General features: G+C 33.2%; 1 protein-coding gene and 1 long non-coding RNA gene across 2 annotated transcripts in view; both read left to right on the forward strand.

Moving 5' to 3' along the window:
• LOC145676981 (bicaudal D-related protein homolog) overlaps positions 1-17,434 on the forward strand; it is a gene marked incomplete at its 5' end in the record, with an annotated part of 46,034 nt that overhangs the window by 16,442 nt on the left and 12,158 nt on the right. Inside the window, 3 exons of the mRNA XM_081747701.1 lie at positions 1,873-1,998; positions 5,052-5,285; positions 8,375-8,632. Coding sequence (XP_081603827.1) covers positions 1,873-1,998; positions 5,052-5,285; positions 8,375-8,632 — 618 coding nt within the window. The remainder of the gene's footprint in view (positions 1-1,872; positions 1,999-5,051; positions 5,286-8,374; positions 8,633-17,434) is intronic.
• Positions 11,363-17,346, forward strand: LOC145676983 (uncharacterized). The gene is made up of 3 exons (XR_014129574.1): positions 11,363-11,653; positions 13,843-13,985; positions 16,462-17,346. It is a non-coding gene; the product is annotated as an uncharacterized LOC145676983 (long non-coding RNA).

Consider the following 17,434-nt stretch of genomic DNA (forward strand, 5'->3'; position numbering starts at 1 on the left):
AGAGAGTTAGGCAAATCGTGTTTTCGGTTTATGAAAACTGTTAGTGACCAAACTTTTGGGATTGAAAACATGTATTACCACATCCATAGTTCCAGTATTACCATCCGATGAAAAATGTGAACGAATTCTTTCTCTTTTTCTTGTGTGCATGCTTAATATATGCTTTCGAAGATCGTAAGAGATTAGTCCGTGTCCATATATATTCAACTATCTTTAAATGAGACATGATTCATTACGGTAAGTGAACTAGAATTTGTCAAATGAACGAAAAAAAATGGTGTTTCTTGCTGATTAGTAACAAATAAGGTAGGGTTTTTGTTTTTAAATGTATAGTTTTCAAAAATATTTAAATGTGAATACAAATAACCCCAAAATATTTTTGTCAGCCAAAAATTATTTGATTCGTTCATAGTGGATACTATTGAAGTTGGTTTAGTTCTAATAATTTCAGGATCAGTAGCGTAGCGTGGCTAAAAATTTTGGAAGGGTATAATTTCTAAAGAGAACTTATCGGACTCGTATTTTAAAGATTAGTCATTTCCCGAGAGAAGGTTGAGAGGCCACTGCAATTTTGTACCCTTCAAAATATTTATTAATTGCTCTAGTTAAAAGAAAAATAGACATATAACTTATTTATGAAACAATCAACAGTGATAGTTTTACCGTTAAGTTATCAAATAAACTTAACAATCAATCAAAACAAAAAAAAAAAAAAAAACTTCTGTTATGTATTCATCCCTGTTAATATTTGAATAAATTTTGGTAAACGAAAACGACTGAAAACTACGGTAACTTGTCCCTTAACGTCCTAAAACTAGCGATGAAGCATAATTCCTCAAATAGGTTGGTCGAAAGGAAATTAAACTACGGAACATAGAAGTATTAATTTAGAGAATAAAAACTTACCTTAACGGTACATGGCACGTACTATGATGATTGAAGGATTGAAAAAAAAAAAAAAGTATATACTTTTACCTTTCTCTTACGTTTATTCATACTGGTAACAGGAAGCTTATTATAAGAGGTATTTGGGAAACACTCCAATTTCATTTGAATCAGTGCAACATATTTAACTTTGTATTCTATAAAGCACCCAATGGAAGTAAAATAAAATCCTGTGTCGTGTATATATTATCCTTAAGGATATAAATCAATTAGAAATTACAAAATGCTATTAAAATCTGGAATTTGAAGCTAGACACAGCAATTCATTAAGCACTGATCATACTAAATCTCTTGTTACTCTAGATACTTTCTAAAGGAATTTAGTAAATTTCGCATCAATAAATTTAGAAATAGATAATCTTGCACCTAAATTTCTTCCACCGAATATTCTAGAATCTCTTACGTAATATAATAACGTTAATAGTCATGCGCGATACTTTCAATGCAAAAATTACCAACCTTGGAGGAGGCAGGATTGGAGGCGCCACTAGCTATTTGAATAACTGTATCTATATTCTTAAAGAGTTTTGAAACATTAAATGAACAACACAAACCACTGGCTCTGGAAGCAAACTAGGGAGGCACAAAGATAATGGATTTGTGACACTGGTGCCACCAAATATGTATAAGTATAAGCAAATAAAATATAAGAAAACTAACAACATAGACTTACTCTCATGTCTCGTCACAATTCACGTTTATCTACAACAAAAACGCTAATCTGCAGTTTGTTTATATATAAATATTATAAATAAACATAACAAAATTAAATAATTTAAAATATTTTAATGTTTGTATTTTCTTTCTACATTGTCTTAAACTTTTGGACCAAGATTCACACTCTGTGTTTTCCGAAACTACTTCAAACATTTGTCAAAAGAGATTTTAGATTTTTTGTGATGGTCATATTTGGATTTTCTTTTTCAGCTAAAGCAAGAGGTATTGTCGACGTATCAGCAAGTAAAATTGTTGTGTGAACAACTTCGACAAAGACGACGAGATTCCCTTATCTCTACAGCTTCTTCCGACGACATTAATATTAACAAAATTAAGGCAAGTATCATTATGTTATTATGTTACGTAGTATGTACATATTACTGTTATAAGTATCATCATGTCCTTATCATAACCTTATGTTACTTTATTTTCACGTTCTACAGTAAAATAACTATGCGAATCTCGTAAGTTATTTAAGGATACCATTTTATATATATAAAAGGGTGCCGATCCTGGAGGACCGAGGGCCCACCCCCAAAGCTCATGTGAGCCCCCGCATTGTATTTATAAATTTACAATATTTGGCATAATTTGAATGCAATTTGTCTTAAAATCCACATATATGCTTTCTGCATCTGATGGGCCTCCCCAAATTTACAGAGAAATCGGCGCCGTTGAATATATATATATATATATAAAAGAGAGCTTTAATTCTGACGAAGAGTAAAGTTACGAAACATCGATAATTTAACTTTAGAAACTCTTTAAATGTTTTGACGTGTCTAGTACCCAATATGATGATGCTCATATTTTATTGGACGGATTGGAAGTAGAAAATAATATGGGAGGGAGGGATATCTAACGACTTTTGTGTAGAATTAGAAGAAATATGAAAAAGTTTGAGTTAGAATACAATTTAACTCTCTTAATCCATGTTTTCAATATTGAAATAAGGGCAAATGGTGTTGTTAAGCTCTTACTAGTGGGGAATGGAATACTACGTTGATGATAAGGGCGAACACAAGGAATTAAAAACAAAAAAATAACCCATATCTGAAGATATCTTAAAGAACATCAAATCAGGAAACTGTTTCGAGATACTCCCCCATCTTTATCGTTTCTTGGCGCATCTAAAGAAGAAACTTGCTGCTACATAAAAGATATGATTTGTCATTAAGTCCTCTGCTTGTCCATCCTGTAGAAGGAAAAAAAGTGACGGAATAAATTGATAGTCTGAGGGTAATACTTCCTCCTCGTCTTAAATTATGGATAATGGATAGTTCTTTGTGTGTATTTCTGCATAAGATCATACATAACAAACACTCAGTTGAAGGTAGAGTTGCTACCTTTTGGTAAGCTTAAAGGGGGACACACATATTATCTAACACGTGCAGACTGCGGACTCCTCAAGTGCAAATTTGTATATAGAATAATTCATTAAAGATAATAGAAAGAAATAATATTCTTGAATAAAACTTATAATGCAAATTTAAATGAAAAGCACACGAAACAGAAAACTCGTAGCTTCAGCTTGTTGTCGGTTAGTTGAACGGAAGTTACAAAACATTGAACAACTAAGAAGAAAGAATAACCTCATTGGCAGTGATTTCACTGCTGCCAACACGAAAAATTTTAGGAACAGAATATATGAATATTGTATAGTTATAAGCACGCATGAGGGTCGAAATTTACAAATATCACTCGCATATTTTATAATTATATTGGATAACTTGGCATCTCGCTATACAACTGCGTCACTCTCAGAAGTAATTCGGGACACTGAAATTATTCCTAAAATTCGGAATATCCCACCTAATTTGGGACAGGTGGCAACCTTAGTTGAAGATTTTACACTAGCACCTCACTCAGTTGGAGATCAGAATAACCTCACTCAGTAAACTGATGATCTAATATACGACCAACATGAAAATAAATAAATAAATAAATAAATAAAATTACTGTCGTGATCCCCAATGGATGGCTAATGCTTACTGCAAGGTCATTTAAGGGAAAGTGAAGACACGTTTGCGTCAGTAGAAGTGCAGGGCTAGACATTTTTCATTGTATAGAATTCAACTAGGCTTCATAGCAGTAAGTTCTACAGTAACTTCATGATAGTGAGTACTGCGTTCCGTAAACCTTTATTTAATTTTATACAAGTTGAATTTCTAAATAGACTAAGTGTAACTTCGTAAGAAAGTGTAATATTATAAAGAGTCGATCTTATTTGGACAGTATTTTCTTTATATATAACACATCGTGCAGCAGTACTTTTTCGGATATAAACTATAAAAATATGAAAAAATATGTAATTATATTAACGTAACGTTTGATATACAACTATATCGTAATTTTTGAGATTTACTACGTGACTGCGAATTGACGTAAGTCGGGAGTACTCTCTATTTAAAAATAATTAGTGTCTTTTCTATAAGCATTATGTTCCTAGTTCCCTGTAATCTATTTATTCTTCTCTTATGATCAATTTAAGATATTACCTTTCTTCTACCCAGCCGTAAGATTGCAATACAAATATTTGTCACAGAGAAAGAATAAAGGTGGAAGTTGGCTCTAATAACGATAAATTTAGAACAAATATATGTGAAAATAAATTATTGTATGACAAATCATCTGCATATTCCAATAATGAAATGAACAAATAAATAAATTCGATAAAATAAAATACGAAATTAGTTTACGTAGGACACTGTACTATAACTTGAGTTCAACTTCGTAATTCATTGTTTTCTTCATGGAAAAAACAAACTTTACATTTCTTTTTGATTATTTCCTTAGCTCTGCGTATTAATACAGATTTGGAATATTTTTAGGTTAAACTTAAACTTGTATTGCTACCAGTTTACCATCTTTGTTTACATATTTTTATGTTAGACTTATATTACTACCAGTAGGCAGTTTAATGCCCTTAATATGCTCTAAATTATTCTCAGTCTTGATATTGAAATATGACTAACAGTAGTTCTGAGCGCAAAAGAAAATTCAGGGGAATTTAGATTAATTCTGTTATTATTATTATTATTATTATTATTATTATTATTATTATTATTATTATTATTATTATTATTATTATTATTATTATTATTATTATTATTTGTGAAGGATCTACTAAATTTTAAATTTGGTATTTTGTATTTTTGTTATCATCAAAGTACGTAGTCACATTGTTGATAGTTGATAATTTACCTGATATAATTAATTATTTGAAATAATATATGAATGTACTCTTATATATAGTAGTAGAGGGTTAGAGACAGCTATGAATTCTGGACATTAATTCATATTAGGAATTAAATTATTTCTATGAGATGAGCATTACAAAAATACTATCAATAATTTATTTTTATTGACTTCTGATTTTGCTTTTATAGGTCGGCCTATTAACAAGTATCGTCCAAGAATTGTCGGGACTTGTGCACGATATCCTTCGACGTGAAGCACAGGGCTGTTGTCCCACTTGTGGAAGTCTACCCAGTGATCGACTTGAGCTGGAGAAGGAGGTGCACCAAACACGCGAAACCCTTCACCAGACCACAAGGCAACTTGATCGTCAAAAGGACGAACTCAAGAAGAGGGATGAGGCAGTCATGGAGCTTACAAGCAAGGTAGGTGTCCACTTTCGCCTGGATTTTTATTTATTTATTTATTTATTTCATTACAGTTTTTATTCATTTGCTAGTAACCATTGGCAGCTATAGGCAATTCATTGAAACTACACTAATGTATTCTTCATATCGGTTAAGCTTTCCAAAATATCTAGATTAAGTGAAAGTATGGATATCTTGTTTACTGTGTCTTTAAGGGTTTTCCTGGACACGCAAAATTACTAATTTTTTCCTTAATTTTGTATAGATATTATATGTTATAGGCTATATAAAATTATTAAGAAAAAAAATATTGCCCAAGTATGACAGTTTATAATTTTAGAAAATTTATAGAATCTCCATTCTTTCATCAAGTAATCTCTGCAAAAAATCTTTTGTACGAAAACAATAATTTCAATTTTAGAAGGAAAAATCTTCATACACTCAAAAGATTCTTCATAAAACGATTTGATCTTAACGTGAATGACTTCATCTGTTGAGGAAGGTCACGGTATAAGTAACTGAAACTGTTAAGGAAACTCTTAAAAATGCAAGGTGGATCCAAAGTAGATGCAAGGTAGAACAAGGTAGATCCATATTATTACTTTTTAAATAGTATTAAAATGCGTCAATTGCTTTCTTTAAATACGTAAATATAGATGAAGTGAGGTAAAAATAGATAGTAAAGAAGAAAAGCTGCTAACAAGCTTATGTTTCTTACTAAAGTTAAAAGGATAATCTGATTAAAAGTTGTCTATATGTGGAGGAGGTTAAATGCTGGTTTGCATCCTTTATTCCTGCAAAAGCCTTAATAATGAATTCCTTATAGAATTGAGACGTAGTTGTTGTCTACAGAAAGACGAGAGTAGTTAGTGCAAAGATAATTCTATATTTGGTTACGAAACAGCACTCGTACACAGTAGTATAATAAAAATATATTTACATTTGTCAGTTCAAAATTGTTCTTAACTAGTTAACCAAATAAATTAACCTAGCTTCAGATAGCATATTCTGGAAAAGGTGTTACAAAACTGTGTATGCAAATCATCGTGTATTCCTTAGTATAGAGCAAATTCCACGGCTCAATGTTTATGTTTTTATGTACTTTATTAAAATAAGTTTCAGAAAAAAAATGTAAAACCTTGATGACTTGATTTAATTAAATTATTTTTGCGCAGCTTTAACTATTTAAAAATACTAGATGTGGTTTACATGTAGGTTTTTTGCCCTGATGTTTACGTTACGTTTAGAAATGCGTTTTGAACTAACAAGCATAAAACATACATTACATAACGTGTTTACAACTTTTCCTATATATTTACCTCTCTTAGCTGAGTTTAGAATGTTAGTTTGAGTTCGGTACTTTTATGCTTTACCGATTACTTCAGTATTCGCTGAAGCTGACTGAAAACTAAACAGTATTGTAGTCAATATTTTAGAGAATTGTAAAGATAAAATTTTCTATGTGCATCATTATTGTTGTATTGATTTTCCAGATAAATAATTCTGTACAGTTAGCCTCAAACAAAATAAATAAATAAATAAATAAATAAATAAAATAAAGTTTTCCTTTTGGACGAGAATTCCATCGCTAAAGCTTATCTAGAAGTGAAGAAGAATTTTGCTTTGATTGTATGAACACAGAGAGAGAGAGAGAAAAAAAGATAGAAAGTAACAAAACTATTGTATTATCTTACACATATTAATGGTTGTTTCTACAGTAATTGCTATTTTTACTCTAATTTTTCCACTGTTGTTAGATAATGGTCTATACACGATCGAAAGTATATCCAGAGTATTAAAAAAAAAAAAACTGTAACACCTTGTCTTGTTACACTTTTAGCATTCTCACCTTCAGTGCGTGATACTTGAGTTTGGTCTCCGATGGAAGAATATGTGATTCGGATTCCAAATTAAGCCATAGGTTCATACTTCCTATAGCCTCGGTGTTTAAAATGGACATTAAGCATTTTTTTTTAAATCTTATGCTGTTAGAAATATATTGATTTGGTGTTAAATGAGGTACAAGTGTACAATGTCCTGCAAACATGATATTTACACCTCCTTTAATATCTACTTGTCAAGAACTTAGGATGTTGAGAACAATTTAGATATGTCTTTGGTAAGCTTCAGAAAACTATGTTACCTCTCTGCTAAGCGTACAGAGAATTTTCTTACGTTAGTCAATCTAAGATTATTAACACTTCCAGACCCAAATGTTTATTCACCAGTCAGTCTTGAAACCCAGTGTTTTAGGCCTATTTTAAATCATTTTTGGTATAAATGTAATGATTACAGCTAAAAGCACTTGTTACATTCTGAAAGTAGGCTCTCAAAGGGTATCTTAATAAATAAGAATTAAATTGAAACGCCAATATCTTGTAATTCAGAAATTTATTTCAAAAAAGCACTAAATTATCATTTGAAAACAAACAAACAAACAAACAAAAAAATCCTGCGTCAACATGTAAAACATCCTTACATGTAATTAGTCTTTGTGTGGTAATTTCAAGCATTCTGGCAAGTGAAATGCATTGTATAATCTAGGGTCTACCAGCAAGGTTCTTTTCTAGGAGCTTTGCCAACAGAATGCTTTGATTTATCATAACTTCCTTTACGGACTCTGATATTTTGTCTGGCCAATACCTCCCAAGAAGTCTATTTTGTGATGCAGCAGATGGTGAGGCTTTTTGGTCTAACACAACGTCCTTCGCAACTGTGAGTATCGATCACACACGCCAAAGAGAAAGGAACTATGAACATTTCCATGTCACTTAAACCCGACTCAGAGTCGTGGATATGATCTAAGACATTAAGAAACGGATCCTCCAGTTGTACTAGGACATGGGAGGCGCGAACATTTAACGCCACTAGAATCTATCTTGGGCTTGGGTTTCATTGTGTTAATACCAAAATAGTCATTCTTCCATCTTAACAATTAGGCAGATTCAGGTTGTGTGTGGAATTCTCATTAAATGCTTTTAAAAATTGTATGTCGAGGTTTCAGGTTTCCTGCAGCACGTACATTTGTCCGTATATCAAGTATTTTATTTGTTTATTTATTTACTTGAAGTGTATTTCTTAATCCTCACTTGTATTTTATTTTCCAGCTGACTATTCGAGACGCTGAGCTCCGTGCGGTGGAAGAGGAGCGAGATACCCTACGCAACGATCTTAATAATTCTCACCTGGCCAAGGATGAGATTGTGAAGAAAGCGTGGGAAGTGAGAGATAAGGCTGTGCAAAGGAAGAATGCAGCAGAAATTGAGTTGGCTCGAACGAGAATTGATGTTCTTCAAGTCAATAGCCAGCTCATGGAAGCCATTCAGCAAAAGGTGGAACTTAGTCAGCAACTCGAGCAGTGGCAGGTAATGTATTTAGGCTATGTTTCTCTTAAAATGGTTTTGTTACCTTCAACTCCTGAAAGTTCTGAACCAGTGGCTACCGGGTTTCCACTCCTTCTTCAAAATAAGATATTATGATAAAATTAACATTTTTCATATTAAGATACATATACAAAAATCGCAAGTGTCCTGAAACAACATGAGCTTCGATGCTTGAAACCCCCTCTTGATAAAATTCTGCTTTCAGCTAAGGCAAGGGAAAATAAAATATATATGGTGTTTCTAAACAACACCGACAACGTTTGGGAGATGATTCCTGACACCAAGATAAAACAAAAAGTACAGACCAATCTGTGTGCAGAAATCCGTGATTTCGGAGTTATAGGCTGCCAAAAACATGAAAAAATGAAGGTCTATAGGTCTATAGCTCCAATACTATGGGACCTACCGTAGTCGCGTCAAGAATTCACTGAGGAACTAATATGTGCACTGTCCAAACATACATGTTTCAGAATCCTGCGGTACTTCGACAACAATTTTTATAGAGAGTTTAGCTACGGGCATACAATTTGAAGTATTCACCAACTACCTCAATAAAAATTGTTGTGGAAGTACTGCAGGATTCTGAAACATGGATATTTGGATAGACACAAACTAGTTCCTAAAGTCTTGACGCGACTACGGTAGGTCCCATAGTATTGGAGCTATAGACCTTTAAAGTTCATTTTTTCATGTTTTCGGCAGTCCATAACTCCAAAAGAAAGCATTTGTGCACCCAGGTTGGTCTATACTTTTTGTCTTATCTTGGTGTCAGAAATCACCTCTCAAACGTTGTCGGTGTTGTTGAAGAACCTTCAAAGAAACTATATGTCGTGTTTAATCAAAGTCAAATAATTTTTACGCAAATTATTGTAACAAGATATCTATTATGATTATGCGCAAACTTATAAGTTGGTGTTGAATTTACTCTCTTTTATTCCGATATTCTTGACCAATTTCGATCCCAAGCAATAATCGAGTTGGTAAAATTCAAAGAAATTAAACGCTAGATCTTATTAAAATCGGATAAATTAAAAAAAAAAAAAAAAAAAAAGTTATCGTAGAACACATTGAAACAGACACATAAATGTATGTCTGTTATGAGATTATACTTCCAGGGCGAACTGTATTTTAAATGTCAGAAGAAATTATGAAAACAATAAGAGAAACGAAAAAGAAATAATATAATTGAATTTTTATAAGACTATTTCTTCATGTGAAAACTAAACTGCCTTATGCGTTGTAAAGAAAACTTTTTTTTTTTTTTTTTGTGTAAACTGGAATACTGTTCACTCACACGGTAAAAAGCACAAAAATAAAAAGCATACCTCTATCATGTTAGACGAAAGTGATAGAGATATGTCCTTCGTTAGACAAAAATAAGGCATTTATTCCGAAGTTGGGCGTCCGCTTTCGCCACGTTTTTTCGCTGTTATCTCATTTCCACACTTTCTGCAATTTGTTATTAGGTTCATTAATCCGTGCTCTTCAGAAACTTTTAAAAGATTTTCCTCGTTATCAACGTATTGCTTCACAAATGTTAAAACTGTTAGTTCATTGCCCTTGTACATTCGCCATGTTGATAACATAAATGCTCGTTTCTTTCCCACAATGCAACTGTTCGGTTACCTTGCGCCAAGTAGTTCCCTCCGCTCGCCGTATAGTCCCATGTTTATAACCGCTTATATATAACAAATAAACAGATTTTTCGAGACTCTTGTACATTATCAAGCACACAAACGATCAAATTACCCATACCTTTCCAATAAATTTTAAAAAATTTGCTGGAAACGGACGCCCAACTTTGGAATTTAACCCAAAAATAAGCTACATATTCCTCATGTTAGACAAAAATTAAATAGATATTCTTTACGTTAGGCAAAAATAATAAAAAAGCCACATGTTAAACAAAAATAAAATAAGTATCCCAGTATTAGGCAAAATTAAGATGGATATTTTGTGTGTTAGACAAGAAAGAAATAGATAGTCTCTTCCTAGATAGTCACCTCCTGAAAAAGATTCCAATAATTAGCTAAACATGATTATTTGGTTTCTTCTCCTTCCGAAATACCAAATTAAGTACATAAACTGAAAGTAAAAATATCGTTGTTAAGCTGCTTAGATTTATATTATTTTTACTTACGAAGCTCTTTGAAGAATATTATAAAGATTTGTATTTAGTTCTGGTCCCTTTTCCTTTGTAAAACGAAAAACACTAAAATACGGATTATTCCGTAAATTTAAACTTCATGAAATTATTACACCTTTCCATTTGATTGAAAAATTTCGAGTATATAAATTATATTATATATTTCTTCCTCTTCTTATTCATGTGCAACGGTTATACACGAATCACCCAAATTTTCAAACAAGATTATTAAGGAAAAAGCTAACTCCTTGGTATAAATTATAATAAAATTAAACAGTTAAAACATGAAAGTAAATGAAATAAACTAGAACACCAACATAAAATACTAAATGATACTGACAGAATATCACCATACAATACTAAATGATATTGACATAACAAGTGTACAGATTCACTTTAGTGGAGCAGTACAACTTGAATACGATACACCCAAAGAACAAATCAAGATAAAGAACATTGAGATAATATATAGACCTAGAGGTGCCCTTCCCTATGTCGCAGTGTTGATTCGAGCGAACTCTCGATTGTAGCGTTCGATTCGAGATATCCCTTCACAAGATGGCGTATTCCGCAATTTACAGTCAGCTGATATATGTAAACAAAGAAAACGCACATATCGAAGTCTATTTGTATACAATGTACAAGGATTAGATAGGTCAAGGTATCGACCATCTTAAGCTTCCTTGAGTTCTTTAACAGTATAGTCATTCATTTTCTCGCATGGATTTTGTTGAATGTGGAAGAACAAATATAAAAAAATATTACTTTGCGATGACTAATGATGCGTCAAGACATACGAGGCACATGGAAAATCCACTGGAACTGTATAACGATAATCAATTCTTTGAGAGATACAGGTAAGTCAACTATGAGTCTTGATTTTAACTTTTGTGCTAATTTAATAACAGTAACATAGTGACAAAAATTACATATATTCAGTCCACACACTAAGTATGAGTAGTTTCACTCATTTTCCTTTACTTTTCTGGCTATTTTTACAGTTGTATTCTCTATGGATCGTAGAACCTATTCTCGTTGGGTACTTCTCTCTTTGGTCCTTTCATTTTAACTTTTTCGTCACACTTTTTGAACCAAGAAACGTTCACTTCATGGCGTTGTATACTATGTTTAAATTGCTCTAATCATAATTTTCATTTAGCCTATGTCTAAAAAAATCCCAAATATAATTTATAGTTTCAAGTTTACAGCAAACTTCTTAACACAATAACTACATATTATTTTAAAAATTAACTGCAATAACAAAATAGATTAGGGCGGTTTAGGTTAGGATAACTTAATTTTCACAGCAGATCCTTGTAATACATCTAGTGCAAGATACAATAACATAAGAACCACACGCATGGGTGCTGCACAAGGTTAAGACAGAAAATCATGCAACTCAGGAACCAAGGAACATGAATAGAAAGGGAAGTAGACTTTATATATAGTCTATTACCAAAATTCATTACTTGTGTAAACAACTTTTATAGTTGATACTGGTTTGTGTTTGTGTAAAATTAAATTGGCAGAAGGAAATTATTTACGTGCTCAACTTGTATCTCACTATATCGGCACGTTCGTATCATTAGATTAAGAAGGTAGTGTTTTGTTGTCTTTAGCCAAAAAGTATAATGCAAATCGGAAGCAGACACTAATTACATAAAATGTAAGATGTTTACGATTTGCTACCGAAGTAGACACAAGATTAGGTTAGGCAGGCATTAATTGTACACAATGTAAAATTTTCAAAATTTGGTACTATTCCGGATTAAGTATACATGTTTGAATTCATTAATTATGACTTCTGTTGGTCTGGAAATGGATCTTGTAAATTGTTTCGGCCTATGTTTAGCAGAATGGGTTCAGCTCTTTTCTCTAAAAAATGTTACAATTTTGGTTATTTCTGTTCACATTCGGTTAGTTTAGGATAGGTTAGGTTAGTTTAGGTTAGGTTAGTTTAGTTTGTGTTATATTAGTGTAATGGTCCTGTATAATTTTCCAAAAAATGATGGAATTTCGCTTATTTCGACTATTAGGATAGTTTATGTTAGGTTAGGTTAGATTTTGTACTAAGTACTTGTACTTGCGTCTAAGTACTTGCATCATTCATTTCTCCTATAAATTTTGTGTTTTTACGTGCTTCTGGACCCCTTGTACTAAACATACTCCATTGTTTCTTATGGAGGGAATTGCATTCATATGTATAGATTAACTTTGGGGGGACTTAAACATTATATGACATACCTTGTGCAGACATGCCGTAGAAACGACAGTTCAAAAATTGAAAATTAATTTGTGTTATATAGCCTTTAAAAAGCAGGAATGCTATATAAACGAGTCAGAGCAGGGCGAAACTAATGGCCCCGCTCTGTAGCACGGGGCTACGTCCGAAGGGAGCAGGCGCGTCAGTGACGGTTGGTAGTTTTTGAAGCTATGTTTTGCTCCATTCTCTTGTACGTCACATATACGCTGCTCGTCTTGAGTGTCATTTACCATTGTGATATTCCTCGTTTTTAATGAAATTTTCAGCAGAGATACAGGGACCTTCACAGAATACACCTGTGTAGGAACAATGTTACGGAAATTATGAGGTGCGGACATAAAGGCCTATTCGGTTGTCCATATCTCCGCGCCTGGTTATTTCTGTAGCATGTTTCCTGCACATGTGTATTGTACAAAGGTTCATGTACTCAAAAACCGGTCTCGCTTCCATTGTTCATATATTCGCCCTAGTCATTTCTCTAGCATGACTTCTATGTAGAATTTCATTTTGAAGTATGAAATAAAACGACAGTAACCTAACCTAACTACTAACACCACACTTATTTTCCTTCTCCAAACTGGTCATGGCCTGTCTTCCACCTTTAAAGTCCGCTAACACGCTCATTTGATTTTCAAGTATTAACTAGAAATGTTTAGGTTAGGTTTTATTTCTGTTGATAATAGGTTTATTACAGAAAGTGTGTCGATTTTGGTTTTAGTTTCAAACTGTATTCTTTTCTCGTTTCAGGTTTTCGTTTTAAACTAAATTCTTTTCTAGTTTCAGGTTTTCGAAAGTAATATTTCTGAGACAAATTTTTCCATTACTGGGAGACGATTTAGAAAATACTATTTTGTGGGGAACGTTCACTACCAGCAATTCTGAAAGTACTCATGATTTTAAGATTCTATGTGAATGGGAACTATCAGGTAGGCGCTATTTTCTTTGAAGCACATAACATATGAATTTAAAAGTGTAGTTTGCCATTTTCACTATGTTTTCTTCAAAAACTAGTTTAATATTTTATTGCTCAATATTACCAGTAGTAAAATCATGATTCTCTTTCATTATTTTCAGACCATACTATTATAAGGGTGTATCAAAAAGATTCATCCACTTTGGCAAGTCTGTATTTCTGAAACTAATAAACATATACAAATAGTTTTTGTTTTGCATGACAGTGAAACTCAAAAAGTTTTTATTGCGCCTGTCCATAGGTGTTCAATGTGCTCCCCGTGAGATGCACGGCATATGTCCATGCAGTGTTCAAATTCGTCCCAAACTGCAGCTAGCATGTCTTCAGTTACAGCTTCCACAGCTGCTGTTATGCGATGTCGCAGTTCATTCAATGTGCTTGGTAACGGAGGCACATAAACGGAGTCTTTTATAAACCCCCACAAAAAATAATCACATACATAAGGTCAGGTGACCTTGGAGGCCAGTAATTTAACGCTGCATCATTTGGTCCAGTGCGACCGATCCATCGTTGTGGAATCATTCGATTTAAAAATCCCCGCACTTTCCCATGACAGTGTGGCGGTGCCCCATCCTGTTGATAGATGAAATCATTCGAATCAGTCTCCAACTGTGGGAAAAAATAGTACTGAAGCATATCAAAGTAGGTTATTTCCGTCACAGCGTTCTCGGCAAAGAAGAATGGACCGTGCACCTTTTTTCGGGAAACTGCACAAAACACATTAACTTTTGGCGAGTCCCTCTCACGTTTTACAACTTCATGTGGGTGTTCCGTTCCCCATATTCGCACATTATGGCGGTTCACATTTCCATTCAAATGCATGTTGCATCGTCACTAAACACTAAGCGTTGAACAAAACTGTCGTCCTCTGCAATCTTGCCAAGAATGAAATTACAAAACTCCATACGTCGCTCTTTGTCACCTCCACAAAGAGCTTGCAGTAGCTGAATTCTGTATGGTTTCATGTGTAAACGACGACGCAACACACGCCAGACGGACATCGAGAACATGTTGAGCTGTCGAGCTTCACGACGAACGGATTTCTGCGGACTGTGTGTAAAACATTGACGGACGCGCTCCACGTCTGCGTCGGGCACTCGAGGACGTCCCGATGATTTTCCCTTACACAAACAACCTGTTGTTCGGAATTGTTCATGGCATCGTCTAATGCTCTGTGCAGTAGGAGGATCCACACCATACTTAGTACGAAAGTCATGCTGAACAGTTATCTCTGACTTGCACTCCGCAAAACGTAGTACACAAAACGATTTCTGTTTTCCAGATGCCATTTTAACCAGAACCGTAGTGGGCGTTCACTCAACCACAGTGCTGCTACCTAGCGAAAACCATGTACAACTAGATACGTTCCTCTTTCCAAAAGTACGTTGTTCACTCACATCTCTGAAAAGACAGAATAGATATTATTGTTTAAAACCGGATGATTCTTTTTGATACACGCTGTATACTGGGTTACACTTCGTATAATAGAAAATATAAAGCTTTGTAGTCCCCAATAAAATGTTACATCACCAAACACACGATGCAATTTCGATTATTTAATGGTGTTGAACATTTCACAGCAAAATTTTGTCACATAAACAGTAGGTACCAGCGATTATGTGATTTTATTTTAATGGCGAATTATACAAAAAGGGTTTATACTGTTATCTTTGTCTTATTTTTCCTAATAATCAATATTTTAATCTTTTCCATAATTGCTCTTTTCCTTTCTTGAAACTTTTGCAGCTGGAAACCACGATTCAGTGCTAGATATCAAACTTTATCTCTGATGAATCAACCGCATAATTCGCAATACTGTTTGTTAATATGAAAGTCACTTTCGTAATTAATTTATATCATACTTTTAGAAATTAGTTCAGAACAAAAATAACAGATTAAATCAATTTATTCATGGTTCAATGATTTTCAACAAGATAAAAAACTATACAAGTTGTTAAAGAAAATAATATACACGTAGGTATTCCTTCCTACTCTCCCATTGCATCTTCATAATTGATAATTGATAAAATTATGTAGGTGAGTCTCAGCTACAGCATTTGATGCAAAATAACATAATCTAAGAAACTTAGTTATAATTTTCATTTTCTGATTAATTTAATTTATTTTACAGATAATAAACAAAAAACTGTAAATTAGAGTTGTAAATTGAAACTGCTCCAAAAGGGATTTTATTAAAAATTAGCTAATCTTTTACCATTTTTCATCTACTCATTCCTAGAATCCAAAGTAAACACAAATGTGACTTGCCATAATTATAGGTAGCGTCGTTTCTCACGGGAAAGGTGCATCTGAATAATTTTCAGTTTTATCATCTGAATAAATTTTGAAGTTGCTAAATTAGCAAACAAGATTCCAAAAAGAATATTCCTGAATTTTTTATGTAACGTATTTCTGTGCTTGTTTTACAGATACACATTGAAGATAACCAATTTCATGAACCACCCAACAATTTGCCAGCTTGTGAGGAAAGTATCACCAGTCTTTGTCTTTGCTCGTCGCCTGATATATGTGATTGATTCCCCATTCCTGATTGTTTGAGGACAGTTCAAGTTCAATTTCATCAAATGGCTAGTTTTCCTAGAGTTGTAGGATATATTGACTAGAGCTATAGTCCAAAAAGAAATCATCGCAGGAAAAGCAGTGAAACATTTAGAATCAAGAAATGCATCTTTAGTGTTAATGTACAAGTGGTGAGTGGCCCAAATAAAATGGACAACAGAAAATACTACTTAAGAAATATTGGAAATGGTTAGCTGTTCTTGCACAGAGACCAAAACGTTTAGAACAGACGAGTGTCCACGTGTATGTGTCACACAAAGGCTTGTGCGTGCGTATTATGTGAAAACCAGGAACGTTCTCTGTCACCGGATCCACCTCGTAACAATGATTCTTCTAATGACTGATCAGTTTGTATTGCTAATTTGACTTTAGTTCTTATTCCATCTTTATCTCTGTGCATTCATACTATGATAACTATTTTGAAAGTAAGCATAGAGCAAATATCTGTGATATTGCAGCGCCAAATATTCTAACAAACAATGTGAAGTTTTAATATCGGTTATTGATTATTATATTCTTAAGAAATTTACCACAGTAAATAAACTTCTTTCAGTACATTTGTAACTATTTGTTGTTCGAAATTTTATGTTTTATAACTTCATGCAAAACATACATTGTCGTACAAATCATTGCTACTCACAATGTCCATGCTTGGCTACTCGGCGTCCATATCGTTTCTTTTAATGATTGTCAGACGTTTTCATAGGACGGTAATATATATGTTCAATACCTTTTCAATATTGTTTTTACTGCAATCAATTGTAAAATCTATTCTTTAAAAAAATGTAAAGTAGGCTTCATTGTAACCAAACGTCACAAACT

This window comes from Thermobia domestica, unplaced genomic scaffold (assembly GCF_964235325.1).
Source record: "Thermobia domestica unplaced genomic scaffold, izTheDome1.hap1.1 HAP1_SCAFFOLD_491, whole genome shotgun sequence".
Classification (NCBI taxonomy): domain Eukaryota; kingdom Metazoa; phylum Arthropoda; class Insecta; order Zygentoma; family Lepismatidae; genus Thermobia; species Thermobia domestica.